Source organism: Sapajus apella, unplaced genomic scaffold, assembly GCF_009761245.1.
Source record: "Sapajus apella isolate SASKATOON/1434 unplaced genomic scaffold, GSC_monkey_1.0 scaffold23, whole genome shotgun sequence".
Lineage (NCBI taxonomy): Eukaryota > Metazoa > Chordata > Mammalia > Primates > Cebidae > Sapajus > Sapajus apella.
This window is the reverse complement of record NW_022436963.1, coordinates 33,616,836-33,644,630: the sequence shown is the minus strand read 5'-3', so window position 1 is coordinate 33,644,630 and position 27,795 is coordinate 33,616,836. Positions and strand designations below refer to the sequence as shown.

General features: G+C 38.2%; 1 protein-coding gene across 4 annotated transcripts in view; it reads right to left on the bottom strand.

Moving 5' to 3' along the window:
* Nucleotides 1–27,795, bottom strand: part of GRM7 (glutamate metabotropic receptor 7) — an 878,927-nt gene that overhangs the window by 157,557 nt on the left and 693,575 nt on the right. For all 4 annotated transcript variants that reach the window (XM_032289679.1, XM_032289680.1, XM_032289681.1 and 1 more), the window contains one exon: nucleotides 16,693–17,628. In XM_032289679.1, the coding sequence (XP_032145570.1) occupies nucleotides 16,693–17,628 (936 nt within the window). The remainder of the gene's footprint in view (nucleotides 1–16,692; nucleotides 17,629–27,795) is intronic.

Here is a 27,795-nt window from a genome sequence, read left to right as displayed (position 1 = left end):
GGAAGTCCTAATGTGGAAAGGATTAACCAGTACCAGCCACTGCAAAAACATACCAAATGGTAAAGATCAACAACGCAATGAAGAAACTGCACCAACTAATGGGCAAAACCACCAGCCAGTAACAAAATGGCGGGATCAAATTCATACCCAACAATATTAACATTAAATGTAAATGGCCTAAATGCCCCAATCAAAAGACACAGACTGGCAAACTGGATAAAAAGTCAAGACCCATCGGTGTGGTGTATTCAGGAGACCCATCTCGTGTACAAAGACACATATAGACTCAAAATAAAGGGATGGAAGAAGATTTACCAAGCAAATGAAGAGAGAGAGGGGAAAAAAAAGCAGATATTGTAATCCTAGTCTCGGATAAAATGGACTTAAAACCAAAAAAGATCAAAAGAGACAAGGGCATTACATAATTGTAAAGGATCGATGCAACAAGAAGAGCTAACTATCCTAAATATATATGCACCCAATACAGGAGCACCCAGATACATAAAGCAAGTTCTTAATGATCTGCAAAGAGATTCAGATGCCCACACAATAACAGTGGGAGACTTTAACACCTCACTGCCAATATTAGATAGATCAATGAGACAGAAAATCAACAAGGATATCCAGGACTTGAATGCAGATCTGGACCTGGCAGATCTAATAGACATCTACAGAACTCTCCACCCCAAATCCACAGAATATACATTCTACTCAGCACCACATTACACTTACTCTACAATTGACTACATAATTGGAAGCAAATCACTCCTCAGCAAATGCAAAATAACAGAAATCATAACAACCAGACTCTCAGACCACAGTGCAATCAAATTAGAACTCAGGATTAAAAGACTCACTCAAAACCACACAACTACATGGAAGCTGAACAACTTGCTTCTGAATGATGACTGGATAAACAATGAAATGAAGGCAGAAATAAAGATGTTCTTTGAAACCAGTAAGAATGAAGACACAATGTACCAGAATCTCTGGGACACGTTTACGGCAGTATCTACAGGGAAATTTACATAGCAATAAATGCCCATATGAGAAGCAAGGAAAGATCTAAAATCAACACCCTATTGTCACAATTACAGGAACTAGAGAAGCAAGATCAAACAAATTCAAAAGCTAGCAGAAGACAAGAAATTACTAAGATCAGAACAGAACTGACGGAGATAGAGACACAAAAATCCTTCAAAATATCAATAAACCCAGGAGTTGGTTTTTTGAAAAGATCAACAAAATAGACAGATTGCTAGCCATACTAATCAAAAAGAAAAGAGAGAAGAATTGAATAGATACAATAGAAAATGATAAAGGGGATATCACCACTGATTCCACAGAAATACAAACTACCAACAGAGATTACTACAAACAACTCTATTCACACAAACCAGTATATCTGGAAGAAATGGATAAATTACTAAACACTTACATCCTCCCAAGACTAAACCAGGAAGAAATTGAATCCCAGAATATACCAATAACAAGGTTAGAAGTTGAGGCAGCAATTAATAGCCTAGTAGGCTATTAATTGAGTCCAGGCTATTAAAAAGAGTCCAGGTCCAGATGGGTTTGCAGCCGAATTCTACCAGACATACAAAGAGGAACTGGTACTATTCCTTCTGAAACTATTCCAAACAATACAGAAAGAAAGAATCCTCCCTAACTCATTTTATGAGACCAACATCATCCTGATACTAAAACCTGGCAGAGACAGAACTTAAAAGGAAAACTTCAGGCCAATATCCATGATGAACATTGATGCAAAAATTTTCAATAAAATACTGGCAAACTGAATCCAACAGCCAATCAAAATGCTTATGCACCACAATCAAGTAGGCTTCATCCCAGGGGTACAAGGCTGGCTCAACATACACAAATATATAAACATAATCCATCACATAAACAGAACGAAAGACAAAAGCCATATGATCATCTCAACAGATGCAGAGAAGGCCTTCAAAAAAAATTCAACAGCCCTTTATGCTAAAAACTCTCAATAAACTAGGTATAGATGGAATGTATCTCAAAATAATAAAAGCTATTTATGACAAACCCACAGCTAATATCATACTGAATGGGCAAAAACTGTAAGCATTTCCTTTGAAAACTGGCACTAGACAAGGATGCTGTCTCTCCCAGTTCCTATTCAGTATAGTATTGGAAGTTCTAGCCAGAGCAATCAGGCAAGAAAAAGAAACTAAGCGTATTCAGTTAGGAAAAGAGGAAGTCAAATTTTCTCTATTTGTAGACAACATGATTGTAATATTTAGAACACCCCATCCTTTCAGACCAAAATCTCTTTAGGCTGATAAGCAACATCAGCAAAGTTTCAGTATACAAAATCAGACTGCAAAAACCACAAGCATTCACAAATAACAGACAAACAGAGAGCCAAATCATGAGTGAACTCCCATTCACAATTGCTACAAAGAAAATAAAATACCTAGGATTACAACAAAAGATGTGAAGGATCTCTTTAAGGAGAACTACAAACTACTGCTCAAGGAAGTAAGAGAGGGCACAAACAGATGGAAAAACGTTCCGTGCTCATGGTTAGGAAAAATTAATATCGTGAAAATGGCCATACCGCCCAAGGTAATTTATATATTCAGTGCTATCCCCATCAAGCTACCATTGATCTTCTGCACAGAACTGGAAAAAAATGACTGTAAACTTAATATGGAACCAAAAGAGAGCCCTCATAGTCAAGACAATCCTAATCTTTGTCTTCAAGACAAAGAACAAAGCCGGATGCATCATGCTACCTGATTTCAAACTATACTACAAGGCTACAGTAATCAAAACAGTGTGGTACTGGTACCAAAACAGAGAAATAGATGAATGGAACAGAACAGAGGCCTCAGAAGTAATGCCACCCATCTAAAACTATCTGATCTTTGACAAACCTGAGAAAAACAAACAATGGGGAAAGAATTCCCTGTTTAATAAATGGTATTGGGAAAGCTGGCTAGCCATGTGTAGAAAGCTAAAACTAGACCCCTTCTTTATACCTTACACTAAAATTTACTTCAGATGGATTAAAGATTTAAGCATAAGACCTAACACCATAAAAACCCTAGAGGTGAACCTAAGAATACCATTCAGGACATAGGCATAGGCAAGGACTTCATGACAAAAACACCAAAAGCAATGGCAACAAAAGCCAAAATAGGCAAATGGGATCTAATGAAACTTAAAAGTTTCTGCACAGCAAAAGAAACAATCATCAGAGTGAACCAGCAACCAACAGAATGGGAAAATTTTTTGCAAGCTACCCGTCTGACAAAGGACTAATATCCAGAATCTACAAAGAACTAAAACTAATATACAAGAAAAAAACCAAACAACTCCATAAGAAAGTGGGTGAAGGATATAAACAGATACTTTTCAAAAGAAGACATTTATGAGGCCAAGAAACATGAAAATAATGCTCGTCATCCCAGGTCATTAGAGAAATGCAAAACAAAACCACAGTGAGATATCATCTCATGCCAGTTAGAATGGCAATTATTAAAAAATTTGGAGATAACACATGCTGGAGTCACTGTGGAGAAACTGGAACTCTTTTTATATTGTTGGTGGGAGTGTAACTTAGTTCAACCCTTGTGGAAGACAGTGTGGTGATTCCTCAAGGATCTAGAAATAGAAATTCCATTTGACCCAGCAATCCCATTACTGGGTATATACCCAAAGGATTATAAATCATTTTATTATAAAGACACATGCATACATGTGTTCATTGTGGCACTGCTTACAATAGCGAAGACCTGGAACCAACCCAAATGCCCATGAATGACAGACTGGACAAAGAAAATGTGGCACATATACACCAGGGAATACTGTGCTGCTATAAAAAATGATGAGTTCATTTTGTAAAGACACAGATGAATCTGGAAACCATTATTCTCAGCAAACTGACACAAGAACAGAGAACCAAACATAGCATGTTCTCACTCATAGGCAGGTGTTGAACAATGAGAACACATGGACACAGGGAGGGGAACATGGGGGTTGGGGGGCTAGGGGAGGAACAGCAGGGGATGGGAAGGTTGGGGAGGGGTAACATTGGGAGAAATGCCTAATATAGGTGATGGGGGATGGAGACAGCAAACCACCATGGCATGTATGTACCTATGCAACAATCCTGCAAGATCTACACCTGTACCCAGAAGTTAAAGTACAATAAAAAAAAAATAATAATGTACAGGATACTTCCATACTTCAAGATCTAAAACATAAAACAAAAAGATAATGATCTGGTGGCTGGGTTAAAACCAAGGACTCCATTCACCTGGCATTTGGTGTAACACCAGGCAGCAGCCTTCACCTCATCAACAATGTAATTTGGCCATGATGCCTCAACCTAGTCACTTTGACAGGGAACTGGGAAGGTTACCAGAGAAACACAACAGAATTGATAGAATTGGAAGGCAGATTTTTCCAGCCCAAATATCGGGCCTTGATGCTAAAACCGAATCATTACAATCTGATCTAGGGCTTTGGGTCTGTTAGCCAGAATCTCCTAGGTGTGAACAACTGACTCCTTATGTGTAAATCAAGGCTCTTTGGAAACAATCTAAGTCCTTTGCAAGTGATAAATCACTAACGTGAGATCACATCTAAGTTGAAAGTGAGGATGAAGAGCCTGCAATATGAGAAGGAAAATGGGATGTTTTGTTTCAGTCATTCATTTGTCCACCAACAGATTTCTACTGATGACTCACTGAGTGAGTTTCCTCCTTCAGGTATACAGAGACATTGAGAGCCTCAGGGGAGTGCTATCAATGAGATTAGTGGCATTAACCTGTCTTTTACATTCCTTGCCACAATATACCTTTCTCTATGATCTCTCTATTGACTATCTGTAACCCTTTTACTTCCCCAACACCATCATGTACATGAGACTTAGATGGAAAATGTGGCTTTTGTTGAGTTGGGATATTCCACTGGGTTCGTCCTTGAAGACTGCAATTGGATGCCTATTTATTTGAGGTTGCTCACCTCTCAATGGCTTATGACCAGAAAACTTTATGGCCAAATCCAGTCAGACCAAGAGAGCAAAATGTGGTCCTGAGCTGGGTGGGTAGAGAGCAACCAAATGTATTATAAAAGGTAACAAGCTGAGCCATCTGAAGGTGTGTAACTCCAGAGCAGGTGGCGTGTGCCCTGAACTCTTACACCCCAAGTGCCAGTCATTTAAGGATAGCTTTGTTCATTAGGAACTGCTTGCAGTTTAATAGCCAGGGATCCATTATACTCAGAAGACACTAGTGTTGTGGTAATGCAGTGAGAATATACCAAAACAAGGAAGGCTGTATATGGGCAGTATTTCTAGTATACGGATACTCTTCAACCACAATTCTTATGATTCCCTGTAATATACAAACATTATCATGGTGTTTCAGTCTCATTCCAAAGTCTCATGCTTTACTTGGGGAGGAAGGGTATAGACTGAAGCCCTCGTTCACGTTTCCTCCCCACCAAACGTCCTATGAAGCAGAGATGAGAGGAAGATCATATGCTGAGTTGTCATCTAATGTTCTTTGGTATAAGGGGTTTGCTGGCCTCTTTCTGACGGGGGAAGTAAAGGTGCTATAGGTGACTTCCAGCTCTGATTCAATTTTTGCTCCAAGAGACTATTCTCATTCTTTCTCACCCTTGAGGTTGTGCGCTAACCTGGGTCTAAAAATATGAGCATAAAGAAAGTCCATTTAAATCATGACTGGTAGTCACTGCCTGTCTTCCCAGGGTAAAATTTCACATCTTAACTGTCAAGCAATTCCTTACTTATAAGCAATGAGTAATTTTTTTTTTTTTTTTTTGAGACAGAGTTTCGCTCTTGTTACCCAGGCTGGAGTGCAATGGCGCGATCTCTGCTCACCGCAACCTCCGCCTCCTGGGTTCAGGCAATTCTCCTGCCTCAGCCTCCTGAGTAGCTGGGATTACAGGCACGCGCCACCATGCCCAGCTGATTTTTTGTATTTTTAGTAGAGACGGGGTTTCACCATGTTGACCAGGATGGTCTCGATCTCTTGACCTCGTGATCCACCCGCCTCGGCCTCCCAAAGTGCTGGGATTACAGGCGTGAGCCACCGCGCCCAGCCGCAATGAGTAATTTTCTAAAGCGTAAGCCCAAGCGTGTCGCACACTGTCCCATAAGCCATTGGAACACTTCTCCCCTTGTTTGAAAAATAAACTCCAGGCTCCTAAATAGGGCACACAGGGTCTTCCAGGGCTTTATCTCTATCCACCTCTCCAGTGTCAGCTCTTACAGTCCCACTAACTTAAAACACAGCCTCTACTGACAGTTACCTCAGATATATGACTATTTTACCTTCTGGGGACATATTTTGCTGCCAATGCCTAGATAGACATATTTTGCTAAGGGGAACCTAGGGTAGAAGAATAAAGTTATCCTTTACTGAGCATTTACCAGGTAGAAAATGTTTAAAGAGTTTTATATACTCTCATTTGCACAATTCTAATATCATTACAAATATATTTCTAGGTTCAGTACTGGGCAAACAGGCCAGTTGGCATAAGGCCACTTAATGATTACATTTCAAGAAAAAAAGAGGAAGAGGAGAGAAAGAGAAGGGTTTCTGAATAAAGCAATTTGTAATGGGTTTATGGAGATATAATTAATATATAATGAACTATTCATGTTGAAGTATGCAAATTGATCAATTTTGACTTACATATCTGTGAACCCATCACCACAAGCAGGAGAGTGAACCCATATTACCCCCAAAATTTTCTCATGCCCTTTGTAATTTATCAGTCCTTCTCTGCTTATTTATAGGCAACAACTGACTTTTCTGTCACTATAGATTAATTTGAGTAATTAAAAATTGATATAAATTGAATCATACATTATATGTTCCTTTATGTCTGTGGTCTTTTAATCAGCATTTTTTTTTTTTTTTTTCTGAGACAGAGTCTCACTCTTGTCACCGAGGCTGGAGTGCAGCGCTGTGACCTCAGCTCACAGCAACCTCTGCCTCCCTGGTTCAAGCTATTCTCCTGCTGCAGCCTCCTGAGTAGCTGGAATTACAGGAACCCACTACCACGCCTGGCTAATTTTGTACTTTTAGTAGAGACAAGGTTTCGCCATATTGACCAGGCTGGTCTCGAACTCCTGACCTCAGGTGATCCACCCACCTCGGCCTCCCAAAGTCCCAAAGTGCTGGGATTACAGGTGTGAGGCACTGCGCCTGGCCTTAATCAGCATTGTTTTGAGATTTATCCATGCTGGTGAATGCATCAATGATCCATTGCTTTTTATTTATTTATTTTTTTTTTGTGATGGAGTCTGGCTCTGTTGCCCATGCTGGAGTGCAGTGGCGTGATCTCAGCTCACTGCAAGCTCTGTCTCCTGGATTCAAGCAACTCTTGTGCATCAGCCTCCCAAGTAGCTGGGATTACAGACATGTACCACCACACCCAGCTAATTTTAGTATTGTAGGTAGAGATGAGGTTTCGCCATGTTGGCCAGGGTGGTCTTGAACTCCTGACCTCAGGTGATGCCTCCGCCTCAGCCTCCCAAAGTGCTGGGATTACAGGCATGAGCCATGCTCTCAGCCTGGTCCATGGCTTTTTACTGCAGAGTAGCATTCCATTTTGTGGATAAACCCACCCCCAATTTTTTATCTATTTACGTTTTCAGGAACACTTGTGTTATTTTCAGGGTGGGGCTATTAGAAATAAAGCTACAAAACAAAACACAAACCTCACGTACAGGTCTTTATATAAATACACTATTTCTTTTCTCTTGGGAAAAATACATAAGACGAATGGCTGGAGCAGTATGGTAGGTACGTATGTAATTTTTAAAATACCTGGCGAGCTGTTTTCCAAAGCGGTTGTACCACATTTTATATTCCTACTGGCACTATATGAGTGTTCTGGCTGTTCTTTATCCTCATTATCATCTTGTATCATCAGTCTTTTAAATTTGTACGCTAAGCAATTTAAAGATTTTATTTTCTCTTAAACGTAGAGGTAGAAATGAATAGACCCATGGTGAACAGGAAAGAAGTGAAGACCAAATAAGTTAAGTGATACACCCAGAATGTACAATGATTAGGCTCAAAGCAGTATAGGATAGTGGGGTTAAAGAAAATGCCCCCCAAAACCAGCTTCTAGGACCAGAAGAAAAGAAGGCAAAAGAGGCTGGAAAGAATTCACAGTTGGGCCAGTATTGTGACCTATATCTATTGAGCCCAGGGTTTAACAGACCCCTGACTGCCCATTAGCAGACCATGCTCTGTTATGGTTTCCTGTGCTTTGAGAGAGATTCTTTCTGAAAATGAGAGATGATTTCTGATGCTTTGAGAAAAGCTAGAGAACAGAGATGTGTTAGTTTATCCTAGTTCTGCTTATAAATGTAAGGCCTGGGTCCCTATGGCTGTGTCTCTTAGTGGCTGAGTTCTCAAAATGCAAGACACCTATGGGGAAAAGTGAGCTCCAGGGAGCTCTCCATGGGAGGTGGCGGGAAGATTCAAGGTCTGTTGTTGAGTCTTCTCATTTAGCAGGAATTTCTCTTTCTGAGTATCACTATGTTCAAACTTCCAGTGATTAAAGCCTTTCTTTTAATGTAGTAAGTTATTCCCTTTTTAGTTCTAGTTCAGTTCAGTTTTAGAAAGGCCATTTATTTTTACCTGCTGAAGTGGCTGTTCTAGCTGGAGCAATGGTCCAAGATGGTTGAGACTCCAATTATCCCAAGTAGCTGAATCTGAAATTAGCTGATGCATTATGGCAGGAAGAAAGAGAACTGGACTATCCCAAGCCACTGGCTAACTTGCCTTGTAAACTGGCCTTGTAAACAGCTGGTTTCTGACAGCTGTTTAGAGAGAAGCTCAGTTATCACCAAGGTCACAGCAGGCAACAGAAAGGAAGTAGTTTCATAGGCTTCTGGTAGGAACATGAACAGACAAAACCCAACAGCAGAAGCAAGATCTCTAAATCAGTATGAGTTCCTATCACGGCATGAGTGCACAAATGGCATCAGCAAAAACTATGCACTGGGACCCCCCTCACCCCTGTGTTCCAAAGCAAGGTGAAGGTTCTTACTAAGCACAGTAGAAGAGAAAATATGGATTTTTGTTTTCAAATAATTTTGGGTATGTGTGTAAATGTGCATATGTTTATATGGCTAGATGTTACCACCGGATGATTGGACATTGATTATCTCTAGGGTGTAGGATAATGAGAGTTATCTTTCTTTGCTTAGTTGTTGTTGATTAAAGAAAAAAAAAAGATTAAATAGTGGGCAATGTTATTTTCAGAATTAAACAAATTTTCAAAATGTATTTCTATTGACATAACAAATCAACATAATTCACATATTTTTTTAATGCTTAAAAAGTCCAAAATAGCTTTCAAAGCTACTCCATCCTTTCCCATCCCTGGTTTGAAGGACTTCTTCAAACCAGTGCTATCTATCTTTTGTCAAATTATTATAATAGATACTCAACTAGTTTTCTTACATCTAGCTGCTTTTCCCCCTTGTTCATCTTCAAGCACTGTCTCTAAAATTCTCATTTCAAAATACATTATGCTCACGTTTCTCCTACATTTAGAAACTTCTGGTGACTCTTTAAAGATTCAAGGAGAAAAGTAAAACGGAGCTCTTCACAATTTGGCTTTTGTTGCTTTTTACTACATCTTTGCCTCTGCTATAAAGTCCAGCCCCACAAAACCAGAGGGTGGTGGATTGCATCAGAGGAAAGACCATGCAGAATTCAACATGCATGTAAGTCCATATTTCCTCTTAAAGTAGACAAAGAGATGCTTCAGCTTACAAGCTAGAATATTTTAAATTAACTTGGCCCACCACATGGAAAAGATATGACTCTTGCCAAAGTTTAATTTGGGAGAGAAACAGTGGGGTTCACATTGTTCCAAAATTTGCACATAAAATGAGTTTCATTAATTCTGGTTATTATACTCTCACATTTTACAAGAGTCAAAGTTGTGTAAGTGCAATCTGTCTCCTCTCTGTGTTATGTGTTGTAAACCTCCCTCCCTTTTTAACACGTGATATAATTTCTTACTACATTGTCATGCTACTTTCTCTGCCTCTAAACTTTCTCTAAATATGACAATTCCACTTGTGAATTGTCTGTGAAGCCTAAGTGGAAGCTCTTTCTCCGTGTGCCTTTCCTTTATTCTTTGTGCTACAACTGTAATATTTTTCACTGATTCAATGTTTGTTTGAAGACCTATGTTGACCATTAGTTTATTAGTTCCTAATGGAAAAGAACACGGTTTTCTTTATCTCTGCATCACAGTCCTAAACAGAGTACCAGGGGCAGAGTACATGTTTTGTCATTTTAAGTTTAATTGCTGAAAGACCATGATAAAATTTTAATCAAATCAAATAGTACAGAAGCATAAACTAATATATAGCTTCCTTAGAGAACTAGGGCTGCCCCTTGCTGGATGGAATTTGGCAATTTAACAAAAAAAGTTTGTAATCAGAAATAAAACAAACAAACAAAAGAATTAAAGCACACCCCAATTCTTTGACTATTCTTTAAGTAGAGTAATCTTTATAAAAACTATCATTGTTTTTCACCCAATGAGAGGAAATAGCTGAATGGGAAGTGGTATCAAGAATCTGAAACTAAATCAGAAATAGCATATGGATCTCAAATTCATTCCAGTTCTGTTCTGTTAATAGTCCTTGTCTTAAAACTGTGTTGAAAAAGATTTAAAGACCATACCAGGGCACAGGGGAAGTATGCCATAATTGATTAGTGATGTCTGCCTTGGGCATGTAAAAGAAACCTTTATCTACCTGCCCAATATTTCTGATCCCTGTATTAGTTCTAGGCAGATTTTACTTTGTGTTCAGATTCTGAGGAGCTGTTACATGCAGAAGATCAAAAGTTCTTGGTCTATATTCTCAGCTCCTCTAAAATACCCCTGGGGAACACCACTGTCTACCTACTCTGTCACTATCTATCTCTGGTCCCAAGGCCAGGGACTTGGTCCTGACTTTTTAATGGTCTCTGGCTCAAGTCTTGGGAGTGATGTTTCATTCAAATATTCTAATCCTTGACTTTGTCTTTGACTGTGGGTTAGTGTCTTTCTGATCTCCTGGTTCCTTGATTTCTGGACCTCCCCTTTGCTTGAAATGAGAGTTAATTTATTCCCAAAGGTTCTGAAATTAAGAATCAAGTAAATATTTACAGGATGTCTTCTGTAAATGGGAAGAAAGTAGTGAGGCTTTTAAAAAGCATGGTTGGCGTCCATTGGCATTTTTCCATAAAGCTTGAAAAGTGAGAATATAAATTAGTTCAACCATTATGGAAGACAGTGTGAGGATGCCTCAAGGATTTAGAAATAGAAATACCATTTGACCTAGCAATCCCATTACTGGGTAAATACAAAGGATTAGAAATCATTCTATTATAAAGACACATGCATACTTATGTTTATAATGACATGGTTCACAAAAGCAAAGACTTGGAAACAACCCAAATGTCCATCAATGATAGACTGGATAAAGAAAATGTGGCACATATACACTATGGAATACTATGCAGCCATAAAAAAGGATGAAACTGGAAACCATCATTCTCAGCAAAATGACACAAGAACAGAAAACTAAACACCACGTGTTCTTACTCATAAGTGGATATTGAACAATGAGAACACATGGACACAGGGAGAGGAACATCACACACTTGTTGAGGGGTAGAGGGCTAGGGGAGGAATAGCAGGGGACAAGGGGATTGGGGAGGAATAGCATTAGGAGAAATATCTAATGTAGATGACAGGGCAGCAAACCACCATGGCATGTGTATACCTATGTTATAAACCTGCACGTTCTGCACGTGTACCCCAGAACTTAAAGTATAATAAATTTAAAATTAAAATTAAAAAATGACAAATGTTTAAAGATATGGTAATTATCCCAATTTGATGATTATATCATCTACATGCATTAAAACATCACATTGTACCCTATAAATATGTACAATTATTTTTTTGTTTGTTTTTGTTTTTATTGCATTTTAGGTTTTGGAGTACATGTGAAGAACATGCAAGATTGTTGCATAGGTACACACATGGCAGTGTGATTTGCTGCCTTCTTCCCCTTCACCTATATCTGGCATTTCTCCCCATGTTATCTGTCCCCAACTCCCCACCCCCATTGTCCCTCCCCCATTTCCCCCCAACAGACCCCAGTGTGTAGTGCTCCCCTCCCTGTGTCCATGTGTTCTCATTGTTCAACACCCGCCTATGAGTGAGAACATGTGGCATTTGATTTTCTGCTCTTGTGTCAGTTTGCTGAGAATGATGGTTTCCAGGTTCATCCATGTCCCTACATCATCCTGATACCAAAACCCGACAGAGACTCAACAAGAAAAGAAAACTTCAGGCCGATATTCATGATGAACACAGATGCAAAAATCTTCAATAAAATACTGGCAAGCCGACTGCAACGGCACATCAAAAAGCTTATCCACCATAATAAAGTAGGCTTCATCCCGGGGATGCAAGCCTGCTTCAACATACGCAAGTCTATAAATGTAATCCATCATATAAACAGAACTGAAGACAAAAACCACATGATTATCTCAATTGGTGCATAGAAGGCCTTTGACAAAATTCAACAGCCCTTTATGCTAAAAACCCTCAATAAACTAGGTATTGACGGAACGTATCTCAAAATAATAAAAGCTATTTATGACAAACCAACAGCCAATATCATGCTGAATGGGCAAAAACTGGAAGCATTCCCTTTGAAATCTGGCACTAGACAAGGATGCCCTCTCTCACCATTCCTATTCAATATAGTACTAGAAGCTCTAGCCAGAGCAATCAGGCAAGAAAAAGAAATAAAGGGTATTCGAATAGGAAAGAAGGAAGTCAAATTGTCTCTATTTACAGATGACATGATCGTATATCTAGAAGACCCCCTTGTCTCAGCTCCAAATCTCCTGAAACTGATAAGCAACTTTAGCAAAGTCTTAGGATACAAAATCAATGTGCAAAAATCACAAGCATTCCTATATACCAATAACAGACTTAAAGAGAGCCAAATCAAGAATGAACTACCATTCACAACTGCTACAAATATGTACAATTATTATGTCAATTACAACTTTAAAAATAAAATAATTTTTCCTGAACAAAAGAAAAGAAAAATGAATAGTTCTATGCCCCATTCTAGACCAGTCAACCAGTAGGGGATTACAGGGTTGGGGAGACATGCAATAATCTGTTAAAAAAATTCCTCAGGGGATGATCACGAACACAATTTGAAGAACCACTGAGATAAGAACCCTTAACTGGCTGAAAGTTAGCCAATAATTGCCCCAGTTTGGTCATTTAGTGACTGAATGCTCCAGTGGAAATCAAATTAAGTTTTTAAGTTTTGCACTGTACCCTGGTTCTGTTATAATATGCACAGAACAGTGGCCTGTGGGTGCCATTTTAGAGGACATGATTCTTTCTTCAAGCAACTATTCCATTTTAGCAATTTTCTCTGCTCTTCAATTGCCTCAGTCTTTTTGTTTTTCCTCATCTCACCATCCTCCTATCTAAACAAGCACACTTATACACAAAGAAAGACCTCTGAGAACCTCTGATTCCATTCATTATGTATCAAGATCTATTTTCCCTTTGTAGAGTCATATTGCAAAAGCATTGTCTCCCTGCCTGTGTATAAGCATATGTTAACTCACCTAAAAAGCTCATCTGGCAACAACTGGCTAGAAAGCTCTAGATGAACATATCATCTATAGACTTTTTCAGGTTTCAACAGGGTAGCCTGTATTTTCCCTATCTAAAGCATACTTCTTTTTCTAGATGTGCAACTCCCCATATAGATACAACCAGAAGGCAAGCTTTTGCTTTTTATAGAAAGCATTCTAGTCTTCAACAAAATAATGGGATGTTATCACATCACATTGGGCCAGCCAGCGTCTACTGTGCTATTAATGTACCAGTTTTAGTGTGTTCTTGCATCATTACAGTCACCTAAATATTCCTGAAGCAGGAATCAGTCTCTTGTGGTTAAAGTTCACCATTTCCATCCCTGGCCATGAGGTGAGATGCTCATTCTAGAAGTCATGGGGTTAACAGTGATAAAACACTATAGCAGTGGTCTCCTGTATCCTCCTTAACAAAAGCAAAAATAAACTTCATGGGGGTTAATATTTCACACAAAAAAATAAGAAAAAGAACACTGCTTGCTCTTTATGTTGTGCTAATAAATTTGACAAAAATTTTTACAGATATTCCCAGCATAATCAATATAAATTCAATTTCTTACAACGGTAAATTGTTATTATTGAACTCACTGCCAAATTTTATTTTTTCTGTTATAATATAATTCTTTGACTTAAAATACTTAAACTGTTAGGTCTAAACAAAAATGAGAATGTTGTGATTCTGTAGGTTGCTGGCTTGGCAAAAATCCCTTTTGCTATGATCTCCTTGTTACATTTGATAATTTGCCACTTTCCAAAATTTAAATGCCATAGTTTCATGTATATGCACTGGTATTTTCTCATTGGTTGTTCATACTTCTCTAGCCATATGCCTATGATAAGTTCATGTGCATTTTTATATAATTTACTGTTCCCATTTGGCAGTTCTATACCTTTAATTGTGTCAATCAACCACATAAAACTTCATAGCCCATCAAGAATACACAAAGAAAAATACGTTCCTTCTAAAACTCTAGGATAAAAAGCATACTTCTCGAAGACAGCTTAAATTTCCCCACACTCCAATTCTACAAACATAGTGTTCTCTAGAACAACTAGAATTCAACTCCTGATACCTTGTTTCATTTTCAGGTTTTTAAATGAATGTGTAAATTATGCCTGTGACCTTACTGAAAGATCCATAATCATGACTAGAAATGAACAATGAAATGATAGAGACATGTATTGTCAAAAGGCATTATAATCAGACTCATCTATAAAACCTCTATAATTATTTTTACTTCTTATATTCCACAAGAATAAACTTACAGGAAAGGTTTTAATGTCTTTAACTTGCTGCATGAGGCATTGAGTTGTTTTAATAAGAAAATAATTATTATCTCCATAGGCTTTTATGATACTCATCATTCCCTATAAAAATTTGTATAGTTATCAACTTACTGGAATATACCTATTTTTTCTTCACTCTCTTGTATTTTACTACTCTAACTCATATTTTACTATTTCTGTGGCTCAGGAATAGACAGAATAAAATGATATTCAAGTTGGTTTCACAGACAGTAAACATGCATTATGAAATTGAAACATGCTATGCTTATTGAGCATATATTTTAGAAGAACTTTCTCTAAACTACTTTATGACTAAAACCATAATCTGGAATCATTCACTGTCCTTGATTTTAGAATTCTGTATGGTTTCATGAAAATTTACTTTTTTAAAAACATGGTTTAAAATTATAGCCTCTGAATTATATAATTTAGGTAAAATATATCTTTTCAGTTGGGAAATTAGTAAAATGCCATTAATCCTTTGCATGATTATGAACAGAGGTAACAATGAAAAACTAGATTAATCTAATTTCTGGATACACAGACTTGTTGCAAATTTTTAGACAGTCTAAGCCAATCCCTGTTTTCCCATTAAAGTCCCTGAATGTTTCAGAGATTTGCCCAAAGTAACATGGAACCAGACTAGAACCCCAATGCCCTAACATCTAGTCAAACTATCCCTAGACCCTCTTGTGCAGAATGTGTCAGTTAGAACTGTAAGTCACAGGTGTATCAACCTGCCAGAGCTGCCTACATTGAGTGAAAGATACCATATCTTATCAGTATCAATATATTAGAGTTGATATTATACAACACTACAGTCATGTAGGTGAGTATAGGAGTCAGATGTATAAGAATCATGCCTAGAAGCAATGCCATAGGGCTGTCTAAATCAAAGATTCACAAGACTTATAACTACCTTGAAGGTGCATGTGCACTAGCAAATATGTTGGCCACAGATTTGCACAGCTTGATGATACTCCCTCTACACCAAATACTGCCTCTTCCTTTTTTTAGAAAGTTGCACCTCTGATCTCACTCTGAATTGCTGGACGTGATTAATGTCTATCTAGTTGTAGGGAGCCTATGGTGAAATGCTAACCAAATCTTTCCTATATTCACCCATCTGGGTATATATTGTACATATACAACTGGGCAACTCTACTTTGTTGTATAGCTTGAGTACTAGATCCAATGGACAGTGATAGCCTAGGTAGCCACTAGGAAGAGAGAGAGAACATTTACACTGGTGATAGTAATGACCATCACACATTCCCACCTGGAAGAGAAGATACTGTGCTCCTCTTTTCCCATCCCCTAAAAATATGTGTGTAAGTAGAAAAGGTGGGGAATGAGTGATTATGAAGAGTTGTTTTAGGTAGATTAGACAATTTTATACTAGATAATCTCTCATTACATTTAATAATGCTATAATAAATGTTAATTTGAAAAGGCTACATCTGGTTGGTTTCCAGTGGAATGAATGTGGCAAAGTTTTAGATTCTTGTAGCACTGAAGCCTACTAAGGCTTGAGTTAGTTTTCTACTCGTGGGAATACCATTCTGCATATACAAAACTTCTTACTTTATGCAATCAATTTAGTTTCAGCACTTACAAAAATAAACACATTTTTGAAAAACATGTTATGATGTGCATTTTCACTTACCTTTTCCGCTGATTGAGCAGTGCCAAAAAAAATTGGAATGAAGGCAAGCCATACTATACATGTCGTGTACATAGTGAATCCAATGGGCTTGGCTTCATTAAAATTCTCTGGTACACCTCGAGTCTTGATGGCATACACAGTACATGTGACCATGAGAAGAATGCTATATCCCAAGGAGCAAATGATTTGGAGATCTGTAATGTCACACTTGAGAACTCCTCTGGCCTGCTCAGGGTTCATTGTTTTATGTTCATCATAGTCTATGATGATATTGGGTGGATCAACACCAAACCAAATGAAAACACCTAGAAGCTGAACTGATATTAAACTGGAAGTGATTGCCAGTTGCGATGTTGGGCTTATGAGTCTGGGAGCCGTCACTGATTTCTTGCCCTGCTCAAATATGCGGTAAATCCGATTTGTTTTCGTCAAAAGGGCTGCATAACTGATGCACATACCCAAGCCCAAGAAAACACGCCGGAATGAACACACTGCCACATCAGGTTTGGCAATCATCAGGAAAGTGATGATGTAGCAAAGAAAGATGCCTGTCAAAAGAACATAGCTGAGCTCCCGCCCAGATGCCCGGACAATGGGCGTGTCATTGTAGCGGATGAAAGTGGCCATGACAAAGATGGTGGCAATGATCCCCAACATTGCCAGGAAGACAGGAATCACAGCCCAGGGGGAGTGCCACTCCAGTTTGATGATGGGAATATCCTGGCAACCAGTTCGATTTTCATTGGGCCTCTGGTCATAGGGGCAATGTTGGCATGTCATCTCATCAAACTGATACTGGTAACCATCACAAGGCTCACAGGTCCAACAGCAAGGAGTTCCTTTCTGTGTCTTCTTTCTCTGTCCAGGTTTACATGGTAGTGTGCACACCGATGGGGGTATCTCTCGGACTCCTTTACCCCACTGCATGTCTTCTATCTGTAACATAAGAAATAAGAAGGTGAATCAGGTAGATTCTTCAAGAGAATAGAAAAAGAACACCAGCAAGAAATGGTACTCATGGCAAGTGACATTTGAGGCTTGACAAGGTTGAACAGCTTACCTCCAGCTTGCAAGAGTTACAAGCGTGATTTGAGCCCATACTAGATGACTCCAGCATCCTTACTCTTCACCATTACAGTGTTTTCAACATGCCAGGTCTTATGAATTCCCTGAGACAACACAAATTCCCCCTTTCCATTCCTGACTTTATAAATATTAATATCCTGAAAAAGAATCTTAGGGGCTGTATTTATAACAAGTGCCCAAATGATTCTTGTGAGCAGATAACTTGAAACACACTGGCATGCACTCTGCTGTTTTTCCCTGGATAATAAGTGTAAATGTCCCAAATCCAGTAAAAAACAAAAACCAAAAAACTTTGGCAGTATGAAAAACTACACTCATCTATTTTGTGAGGTGTTTTATTTTTAAAATGTTCTAAAATTATTTTGGATAATACTACAGTGCTGGCCACCTTCCCTAAAATTCTGTAAGCATTACCGTTATTTTCACTGAGAACTTTTGCAGCAATGTGAATCTATTATCACAGGGGAGAAGTTGGGCTTACTAATGAAGGCTTTAATTGTATTAGTCTATTTCCTCTGAATTTGGGAAGTATTTGATAAGAAAATAATATGGTCTGGAAACCTTTCAAGGTTGGCCATCCCCTATTTGCAGATGAAATTTAGACTATCCTAGAGGAGAATGTATTTGCTTAATTGAAACATTGGTTTTCTGGAGGGGAACATAACCAGCAGTGTTCTGAGAAATAATGGAATTAGAAACAACGGGAAACCTCACCAATGGGCGGAAATCTCATTAGAGTAGGCATCTCTCCTTTTTGTCAGCACAGCATCTGCTCTTTCTCTTCCCTGGTATCAGTTCCTCAGATTTCTTTTCTATAGGCTTTCTGTGGGGTTAAACTTACACTCAAACTCTTGGGTTGTGCACATGACCCTGGTCTAACCAATTAGTATATTGTAGTGGTTCTCAAAATTGAGAGTGCATCAGAATCATATAGATTTGTTACAATGGAGTTTGCCAGATTTTCAGATTCATTCGATCTGGGATGTGGCCTGAGAAAATGCATTTCTAACAAGATCCCAGGCAATGCTGCTGAGGATTGTTCAGGGACCACATTCGTCAACCACTGATACATTCCAACCTCCTAGCCACAGAGATTGGGTCAGGGATGGTATCATTATGTCCCAGATCATAGAATTTAATTTCATGACTTCTTCTGAGATCACACAGGATAAAAATCTTTGTTTTCACTGGACTGAGAGTTTCCAGGGTATAAGGTGGCTAGTGCTGATGGCTAAAAGAATTAGTTTATTACAGAAAGAAGCCAACGCAGAGTGGAAAGACAAAGATCACCAGTGAGCTTGTTTGAGCTCCTGGATATAGCTATGTCTGAAGCAAGAATTTTCCTAGACCATGGCATTATGTAAGCCAGCAAATTTATCTGTACTAAAATACTTTGAACTTCATTTGTATTACTTGCAACAAAGAGTCCTGAGCAATATATTCATGAAATAGTATTAGTATCCACAAGTTACAAAAGATGTACTAAGTCTGCAAGTTATTATACAGAATAATTTCAATTAACAATTATGGCTGATTTTTCCCATACCTAGTTAATGTGATTTTTAATACAATTGAACTAAACAATGAATTAGAAAGTTACTGGAAAGTCTCAGACATTTTTTAAGTACATAATTTTAAGAGAAAAAGGGGAAAGAAAAATAATATATTATATATTGGAATTTCAGTTTTCTGTCAATATACCAAATGAAATGCATAACAGAGAGTGATTCTTCCATCAATACTTGAATGCAAACTACATTCAAATTCATAATTGAATGTAGCTAACTTGGAAAAATAAATGGCTCAGGAGTTAAACTTGGTAAAATAGCATAACCTTCTAATGGTTGAATTTAAACTTTAACCAGAGAACCAAGAATGTTTCAAATGACTCCAGTTTGAACTCATTTGCTTAAGCACAAAACCCAAGTCAGCACCAATAAATCACTAACTATAAAGCACAATCTTTTCTTACTCAGTATCATTTTTGATGCAATAAGTCACTGGAAGCCATCTCAAAGTCATAAAATTAGGGAAATAAATTATAATAAGAGAGAAAGATAGGCACTAATTTTACAAATGTCAATTTCCAAGCGTTGGAGCCTTAAAAAATTCATGGTATTAATACAAGTGTTTTCAAACATCAGAATGAAAGGTCCTACTCATGGCTACCAGGAAAGATTAACAATAACAACAAAGATAAATACACTTTATTAGCTGAACTTGAGATTGCTTGATTTCAACACTAGTGGCTACTAATGTGCCACATAATTAACTTTATCTATAGGAATAAATGTATGGCCCATACCAATATATAAACAAATTATCATTAAATGTAATACTTTACAGTCAGTTTCAAATGCTGCCAACTCACTATTTTTCCCTCTTGGAATAAAATAAAATATCTGGCAATGCTGCACAGCTTTTTTTTTTTTTTCTCAACATATCCAAATATACACAAGAGCTATAACCACAAACATCACATTGACTGATCATTTAATTTGTTTTCAATTTTTGTTTAGAACAGATTTCAACTCAATTTAATTGTATATGTTAAACCAACAAAATTTCCTCTTGCTCCAGATGGATGGACAAAACTCTAATTTACTCAGTTTGTCAACAAAAATCATTATTGAAAATATAATCTCTGTCCCATGAAGGTACTGACTAACCTTTAAAAGCTCCAATAAATGACAATTTTGTTAATGTGATGTATATCATTTGTATATATCTCTACCCATCCACACAGACATGGTGCCTTGTTTCCTAAGAAACAATCAGCTGCAAATGCCCATGGGCATCTATTTTAAAGGAGGATAATTATTTAGCGCTCTAAAAAATCAAGTCTAATATCAATTTACTTTGCAAGAAGGCTAACAGGAATGTAACTTTCAAGTTTCTTCTGAACTCTGCAAAAAAAACTGTGTTTCAGTTAGCTGGAAAGCCAGATGTAAGGTGCAGAAAGATTAAGGAAGAGATATGTTTATCATCTTCTTCATTAGAAAATGCAAGTTTACATTCCTCCATAAGTATGCATTCTCCTAGTACATTCAAAGTTTATGGTTTTTTGTTCTGCATAATAGGTGGCGCCTGGGGAAGAGCTATTGAGATCCCCGCTTTTTGCAAGAGAACGGAACTTTACATCTCCACCTCCTACCAAAAATTGACAGTCTACATGGAAAATAGATTGCATAAATAGGTGAATCAACAGTTTAGGAAAAGAAATTATGCAGTTCTGGTCAAAGAAAGCAAGAATAAGCTTGTTGTAGAGTCCCAAGAAAGTGTTTTTCATTCTTAAACAAGAGGAACAAAGAACGAATATGGTTATTGTTAACTTAAAAACAGAAGCTCAGACAACAGACAGGCTGTCTAGAACAAAATATTTCATTTGAGAAGACCAAAGGGTTGTAACCCAGGTTGTGCAGCACACCCAAGGAAAATTGAGACAAAGGAAAGAAGCCCACACAAATCGATTTGAAAGAAAGCTCACTGGTCTCAGAAACTCACGGCAGGAGTTGTCATTAGTTCATTGGGGGAGATAGTCATTGGTAGGCTATGGTCCCGATCTGAGGTTCTTACTTGAAATACTACAGGTCAGAGAAAATTCCTGTGAGAAGCTCTTCTTGCTTTTTCCAAGCTATGAGCAAGACATTCAAGGTTTTCAGGAATGCAAGTATGACAGCTTCTTTTTTATGGTCCTCACTAACTCTATTTTGGTTAGGGTTTTGACATGTGACTATTTTGTACTTACTTCCATACTGCCTTCAGCCTTTGAACTTTGATTTGTGCAAACATGATGCCTGGAGCTATAGTAGCCAATTTGCAACAAGAAAAAGACAAGCCTAAGAGACAAAACTCATATTGCTGAGGATGGCATAAATATAAAGAAGTCAGAAAGACAGATAAAAAGAATTCACATCGTTGGTAGAAAAATTATATCACCAAATTAAGCAACACTAATACAACTGTTTCCCAAAATTTTGAACATGAAATGATAAACTGTCTTTAATGCCTAATCAATTCTCCATGGGCAGTCTACCAATTGCGGTCAAGCATTCTATCAAATACATTTTCTCTTATTTCTGCATTTGGTGCATGCAAACCTTCTGAGAGGGTCAGAAAAATTTACCAATAATTTAAGTTCTTAGCTGGTTAGTAGGCAACTCTAGAAAGAAATGGAAATTTAGCATCATATGTATTTAGAAACACTAGTCTTTGTCTCCTGAGAATGCTCAGAAAAATGTGTGGTAAAGTACTGAATTCAGAAAATCAGCTTTGACTCCATTGCTTCAGACTCACACAACAACAGAGAAAAAGCACCACCAGCTACAGTTTTCTAGCACACATCTTGGGGGAAAAATGGTGTCTGGCTCTAGTAGAGAGACAAAACTACTCCACAGGGAATGTGCAGACCTTATAATCACTGGAATTTAAAAAAGAAATTACATTAATTGCTGTCTTACTGCCAAACACAATGACCAAAGAAATGGAATTGTTATAAACACTGTTATTGCATCCATTTTTATGGAGTAGAGATCTGTTCCTTTCCCCACAAAGACACACTCTAAAAGAAAATTTTGTCACTTCAGGGATATTTTTCTTGATGAAATTCCATTTGCATATTTCCAAAGCTTACTCCATAGACCAACCTGGCTGGTGCTTTTATTACATTATCCTCTGCAATATTATTTTTACTTGTTAGAACCTTAATAGAATGAGCTAATTTTTAAAAAGAAGTTTCTTATTAAAATGGCATTTGTTCATTAAGATACATTTGTCCTGTCTAATATAAAGAAAAAAAAGCTTTTTAAGAAAAAATGCATAGGAATGTTGAATTTTCAATGCTAGGAAAGAGTCAGGTTTTTGTTCTGGTGAGAAGGGGTGAGGGGTGAGGAAGAGGAGTTAGCAAGTACTTGGCAAAAAATTCTGCAGCACTTTGAGACCTTTTTAAATTCAACCCCTATTTTTAAACATTAGTAGCATAACTAGACTGTGAATGTAAATTGGGGACTCTGTATTACAATAAAAACATTGCCAATTCAGATTCTACTTATTCAAAATTTATAATTATAAAAATCATCCTTTTTAAAATATACTCCAAGAAGAAAAAATTGTACACAGCATTATTGGAATTTTTTTTAAATGCAGTAGACCCTGGGCATCCATGGAAGGATTCAGAACTTTATTTCACTGCAAAGCCCCAGGGGATCCTAGATGGAGAAGACTTCCCTAAGGTTTCTGAGCCTCAACTTTGAATTGAGGCAGTAATTCCAAATTTGGTTGCACATCTAAATTACTTGGGGATCTATAAAATTCCAGAGCCTGTACTACACCCTAGGTAAATTAAATCACAACCTCTGAGAGGTAAATAATAGGCATTTATGTGTTTCAAAGTTTCTCAGGTGATTTCAGTATGTGGGCAAATTTGGGAACCACCAAACTAAGCTCTCCAAAAGGCTGGGATGCAAAAGAATATCTTTGTGCTGTTAAGTGAAATAGTGACTATAAAAGGACTTTTCTTTGGCTGATATGGCTTGGCTGTGTCCCCACCTAAATCTCATCATGAATTGCAACTGCCACAATTCCCATGTGTCACGGGAGGAACCCAGTGAGAGGTGACTGAATTATGAGGCAGGTCTTTTCTGCACTATTCTCATGATAGTGAATGAGTCCCATGGAATATGATGGTTTTAAAAATGAGAGTTTCACTTCACAAGCTTTCTCTTTGCCTGCTGCCTCCATGTAAGACATGACTTGCTCCTCCTTGCCTTTCACCTTCTGCCATGATTGTAAGGCCTCCCCGGCCATGTGGAACTGTAAGTCCAATAAATCTTTTTCTTTTGTAAATTGCCCAGTCTTAGGTATGTCTTTATCGGTAGCATGAAAACAAACTAAACACTAAACTAGTACCAGTAGAGTGGGGCAGTGCTGAAGAGATACCCAAAAATGTGGAAGTGACTTTGGAACTGGGTCATAGGCAGAGGTTGTAACAGTCTGGAGGGCTGAGAGGAAGACAGGAAAATGTGGGAAAGTTTGGAACTCCCTAGAGACTTGTTGAATGGCTTTGATCAAAATGTTATAATGATACAGACAATGAAATACAGGCTGAGGAGGTCTCAGATGGAGACGAAAAACTTGTTGGGAACTGGAGCAAGGGTGACTCTTGTAATGTTTTACAAAAGAGGCTTGTGGCATTTTGCCCCTGCCCTAGAGATTTGTGGAACTTTGAACTTGAGAGAGATGATTTAGGGTATGTGGCAGAAGAAATAGCAGCAATGCATTCAACACGTTACTGTTAAAGGCATTCAGTTTTATAAGGGAAGCAGATCATAAAAGTTTGGAAAATTTGCACCCTAGCAATGCCATATAAAAGAAAATTCCATTTTCTGAGCAGAAATCCAAGCCAGTCGCAGAAATTCATGTAACAAAGAGCCGAATGTTAATCCCCAAGACAATGGGGAAAACGTCTCCAGGGCATGTGAGAGCTATTCATGGTAGACCCTCCCATCACAGGACTGGAGGCCTAGGAGGAAAAAGTGAGCCAGGCCCAGAAACCCATGCTGTGTGCAGCCTAGGGACTTGGTGCCCTGCAGTCCCAGCTTTTCCAGCCATGGCTAAAGGGGCCAAGGTACAGTTCAGGCCATGGCTTCAGGGGAGCTTAGCCTTAGGAGCTTTCATGTACTATTGAGCCTGTGGATGCATAGAAGTCAAGAATTGAGGTTTGGGAACCTCTCCCTAGATTTCAGAGTATGTATGGAAACTCCTGGATGTCCAGACAGAAGTTTGCTGCAGGGGTAAAGCCCTCATGGATAACCTCTGCTAGAGAAGTACAGATGGGAAATGTGGAGTGGGAGACCCCAAACAGAGTCCCCACTGGGACACCACCTTGCGGAGCTGTGAGAAGAGGTAGATCCACTGACAACTTGTACCATGTGCCTGGAAAAGTAGCAGACACTAAACACCAGCCCATTAAAGCAGCCAGGAGGGAGGCTATATCCTGCAAAGCCACAGGGATGGAGCTGCCCAAGGCCATAGGAACCCACCTCTTGCATCAGTGTGACCTGGATGTGAGACATGGAGTAAAGGAGACCATTTGGAGCTTTAAGATTTGACTGCCTGCTGGATTTTGGACTTGCCTGGGACCCTTGTTTTGGCTAATATCTCCCATGTAGAGTGGCTGTATTTTCCCAGTGCCTGTACCCCCAATTTATCTAGAAAGTAACTAATTTTTTTTATAGGCTCATAAGCAGAAGGAACTTGTCTTGTCTCAGATGAGACATTGGTCTGTGGACTTTTTAGTTAATGCTGAAATGATTTAAGGCTTTGGGGGACTGTTGGGAAGGCATGATTGGTTTTGAAATGTGAAGAATATAAGATTTGGGAGGGCCAGGGGTGGAATGATATGATTTGGCTGTGTCCACCCAAATCTCATTTTGAATTGTAACCCCCACAATTCCCATGTGTCATGGGAGAAACTTGGTGGAAGGCGACTGAATTATGGAAACAGTTATTTCCTGCACTGTTCTTGTGATAATGAATGAGTCTCATGAGATCTGATGGTTTTAAAAACAGGAGTTCCCCTGCCCAAGCTCTCTCTTTGCCTGCCAACATCTGTGTAAGATGTGACTTGTCCCTCCTTGCTTTTCCCCTTTTGAACATGATTATGAGACCTCCACGGCCACATGGAAGTGTAAATCCATAAATCCCTTTAGTTTGTAAATTGCCCAATCTTGGGTATGTCTTTATTCAGCAGTGTGAAAACAGACTAATACATCTGGTCTTTAAGTCTTGATACTGTGATGCACTATTGAGATGACACAAGGACCCCTCTGGGGCTTGCCTGTCTCCCTGCTTCCCAAGCATGGAAACAAAGAAAAATTCTGAGTCCCATCAAGGGAAATTCCAGGCAACTAGCTAGCCCTGCTACCAGCAATTAGGGAAGTGAATGAATAACTTACTAAGCAAGAAGACCACAATAATCACCCAAGTAAGTCAGGGTCATGAGATGTTTGGTTCCCGATATAAACTAAAGATAACATCTTGACATATGTTCCTGAGTTGTTTTTCAGAAACCAGGACCCCCTGCCAGATGAAAAATGCTGACTGCTCTCATGTAGACCTCACACAAACTGGAACTGGAAAATAAATGCAGAAGTTCCCAGAATGCCTTCATCCTCAATTCATTTTGAAAACCCTCTCATCCCTGCCTTTATAAACCCTTGCATATAAGCATATAAGTCATCAGAAGGTCTCTGAGCTTAAGTTTCATGTTATCGGTTAAACAACTTAAAATGCCTACAGAAGCTGGGCATATAAAGTAAACAAATGAAGTGAGTGGGTGTAAGAAACATTTTTCCCCACCTCAGACAATCAAGTCTAATGGAACACAAGTTTGTTAAATTATACATCAAGAACAGATTTCATTGTAGTTCTTTCCAAACAACCTGTATTTACTGTTTTCATGCTTGCATTATCCTCAAAAACAAAAACAAAAACAAAACTATGAGGTAGTCTCTTTGCTTAAACTTGCAGAATTCAAAACTCCAAGATGAATTGAATAGTTGGCCCCAAAAGTAAATCTAGGTCTCTCTTGGTAAAACCTTTCTATACCCCTAAGTAAAACAGACCCATTTTACTTGATTTCACAATTTTTTTTTTTTCTGGAAGAATCAGGGGAGCCTTATGGGAAATCTTCAGTTTTTTTTTTTTTTTTTTTTTTTTTTACAACTTCTATGCCTTTTTAAAAAATACCATATACTCAGATTGCCAAACAATATGTATCCGCTGATACCAGCTAGCTATCTTTTTTTTAATCAGTGTCACAACTTAAGTTACCGCTTAATAGTTCTGCCAGTAGAGAAGCCATCTCCTTGAAAACAATTTATTTGCTAACTCTAATGACCTTCTATTTATTCTCCCACTGTGATAGTTTCCTAAAAGATATTTAACAATCAAAGATAGATATTTCTTATTCTAATTATGAAATACATTTGAAGATACTTCTTTAAAAGCCTGAATTTAAGAATCATATTATACTGTAAACATAATTCACATGAATGTCTCAATGGGAAACAATGAGGTGGGTTCTAATATTCAATTTATTTCTAATTAAATTTGTTCAAAACTGGACTTATAATCTGTCCTAGGGGCTGACAAACTGGCCTATGGGTCAAAACATGTCCACTGCCTCTTCTGGAAACAAAGTTTTATTGAAGCACATCTATACTCATTGATGTACACATTATTCATGGCTGCCTTTAGCTATAACAATGGCAGAATTGAATAGTTGGGAATGCATAGCCAGAAAAGCCTAAAGTATTTACTATCTGGTCCTCTACAGAGGAAAAAAAAGCAGCTGATTCAGATCCACAGAAAACAGAAGTACAAATCCCTAGTGCATGGTAGCTTTATCTATTCATAAGCCAGCAGTTAGGTGTCATCTCTGGTATCTCCCTTTCCCTTAACCACACGTTTAAATTACCAACAACTTATGTCAGGTTTATGTCATGCAATAAAGTATTTATATCATCCAAAAAACTATATATGGAGTACTTACTAAGTTCTGGACTTGGTTGAGTTGCCAGGAACAAAACAGATAAATGTTAGTTCCTTAGAGAGTTGAAGGATCTTTTCTAATCTTTGCTACCACACCCTCTCCAGCAAAAGCTTTCTGTCCAGTTTTCTCACCTCCCTTTCCTGCTGGTCCTCCTAAGCCAATTATTGCACAATATCCAGCTCAGTCCTTTTAATTGGCAGGTCTAATCATGTCATCCTTTTGGTTAATATCATCAATTCCTTTTCATTGCTTTTATACCTCCTATATAACTATGCACACGCTGGCCGACACATCCATCAACTGGCTTCACTGTCCTGGCTTTATCTGAATTCTATGAAGTTTCCTCGCCTACAGTGGCTTTTATGCTGCAATATACTGCTCAGTAACCCTTAGGCTCACCTAAGTTTTGTTCCGGAAGTCTCTATACCCACTGGAATGAACACTGTTTTATTAATTGATAAAGA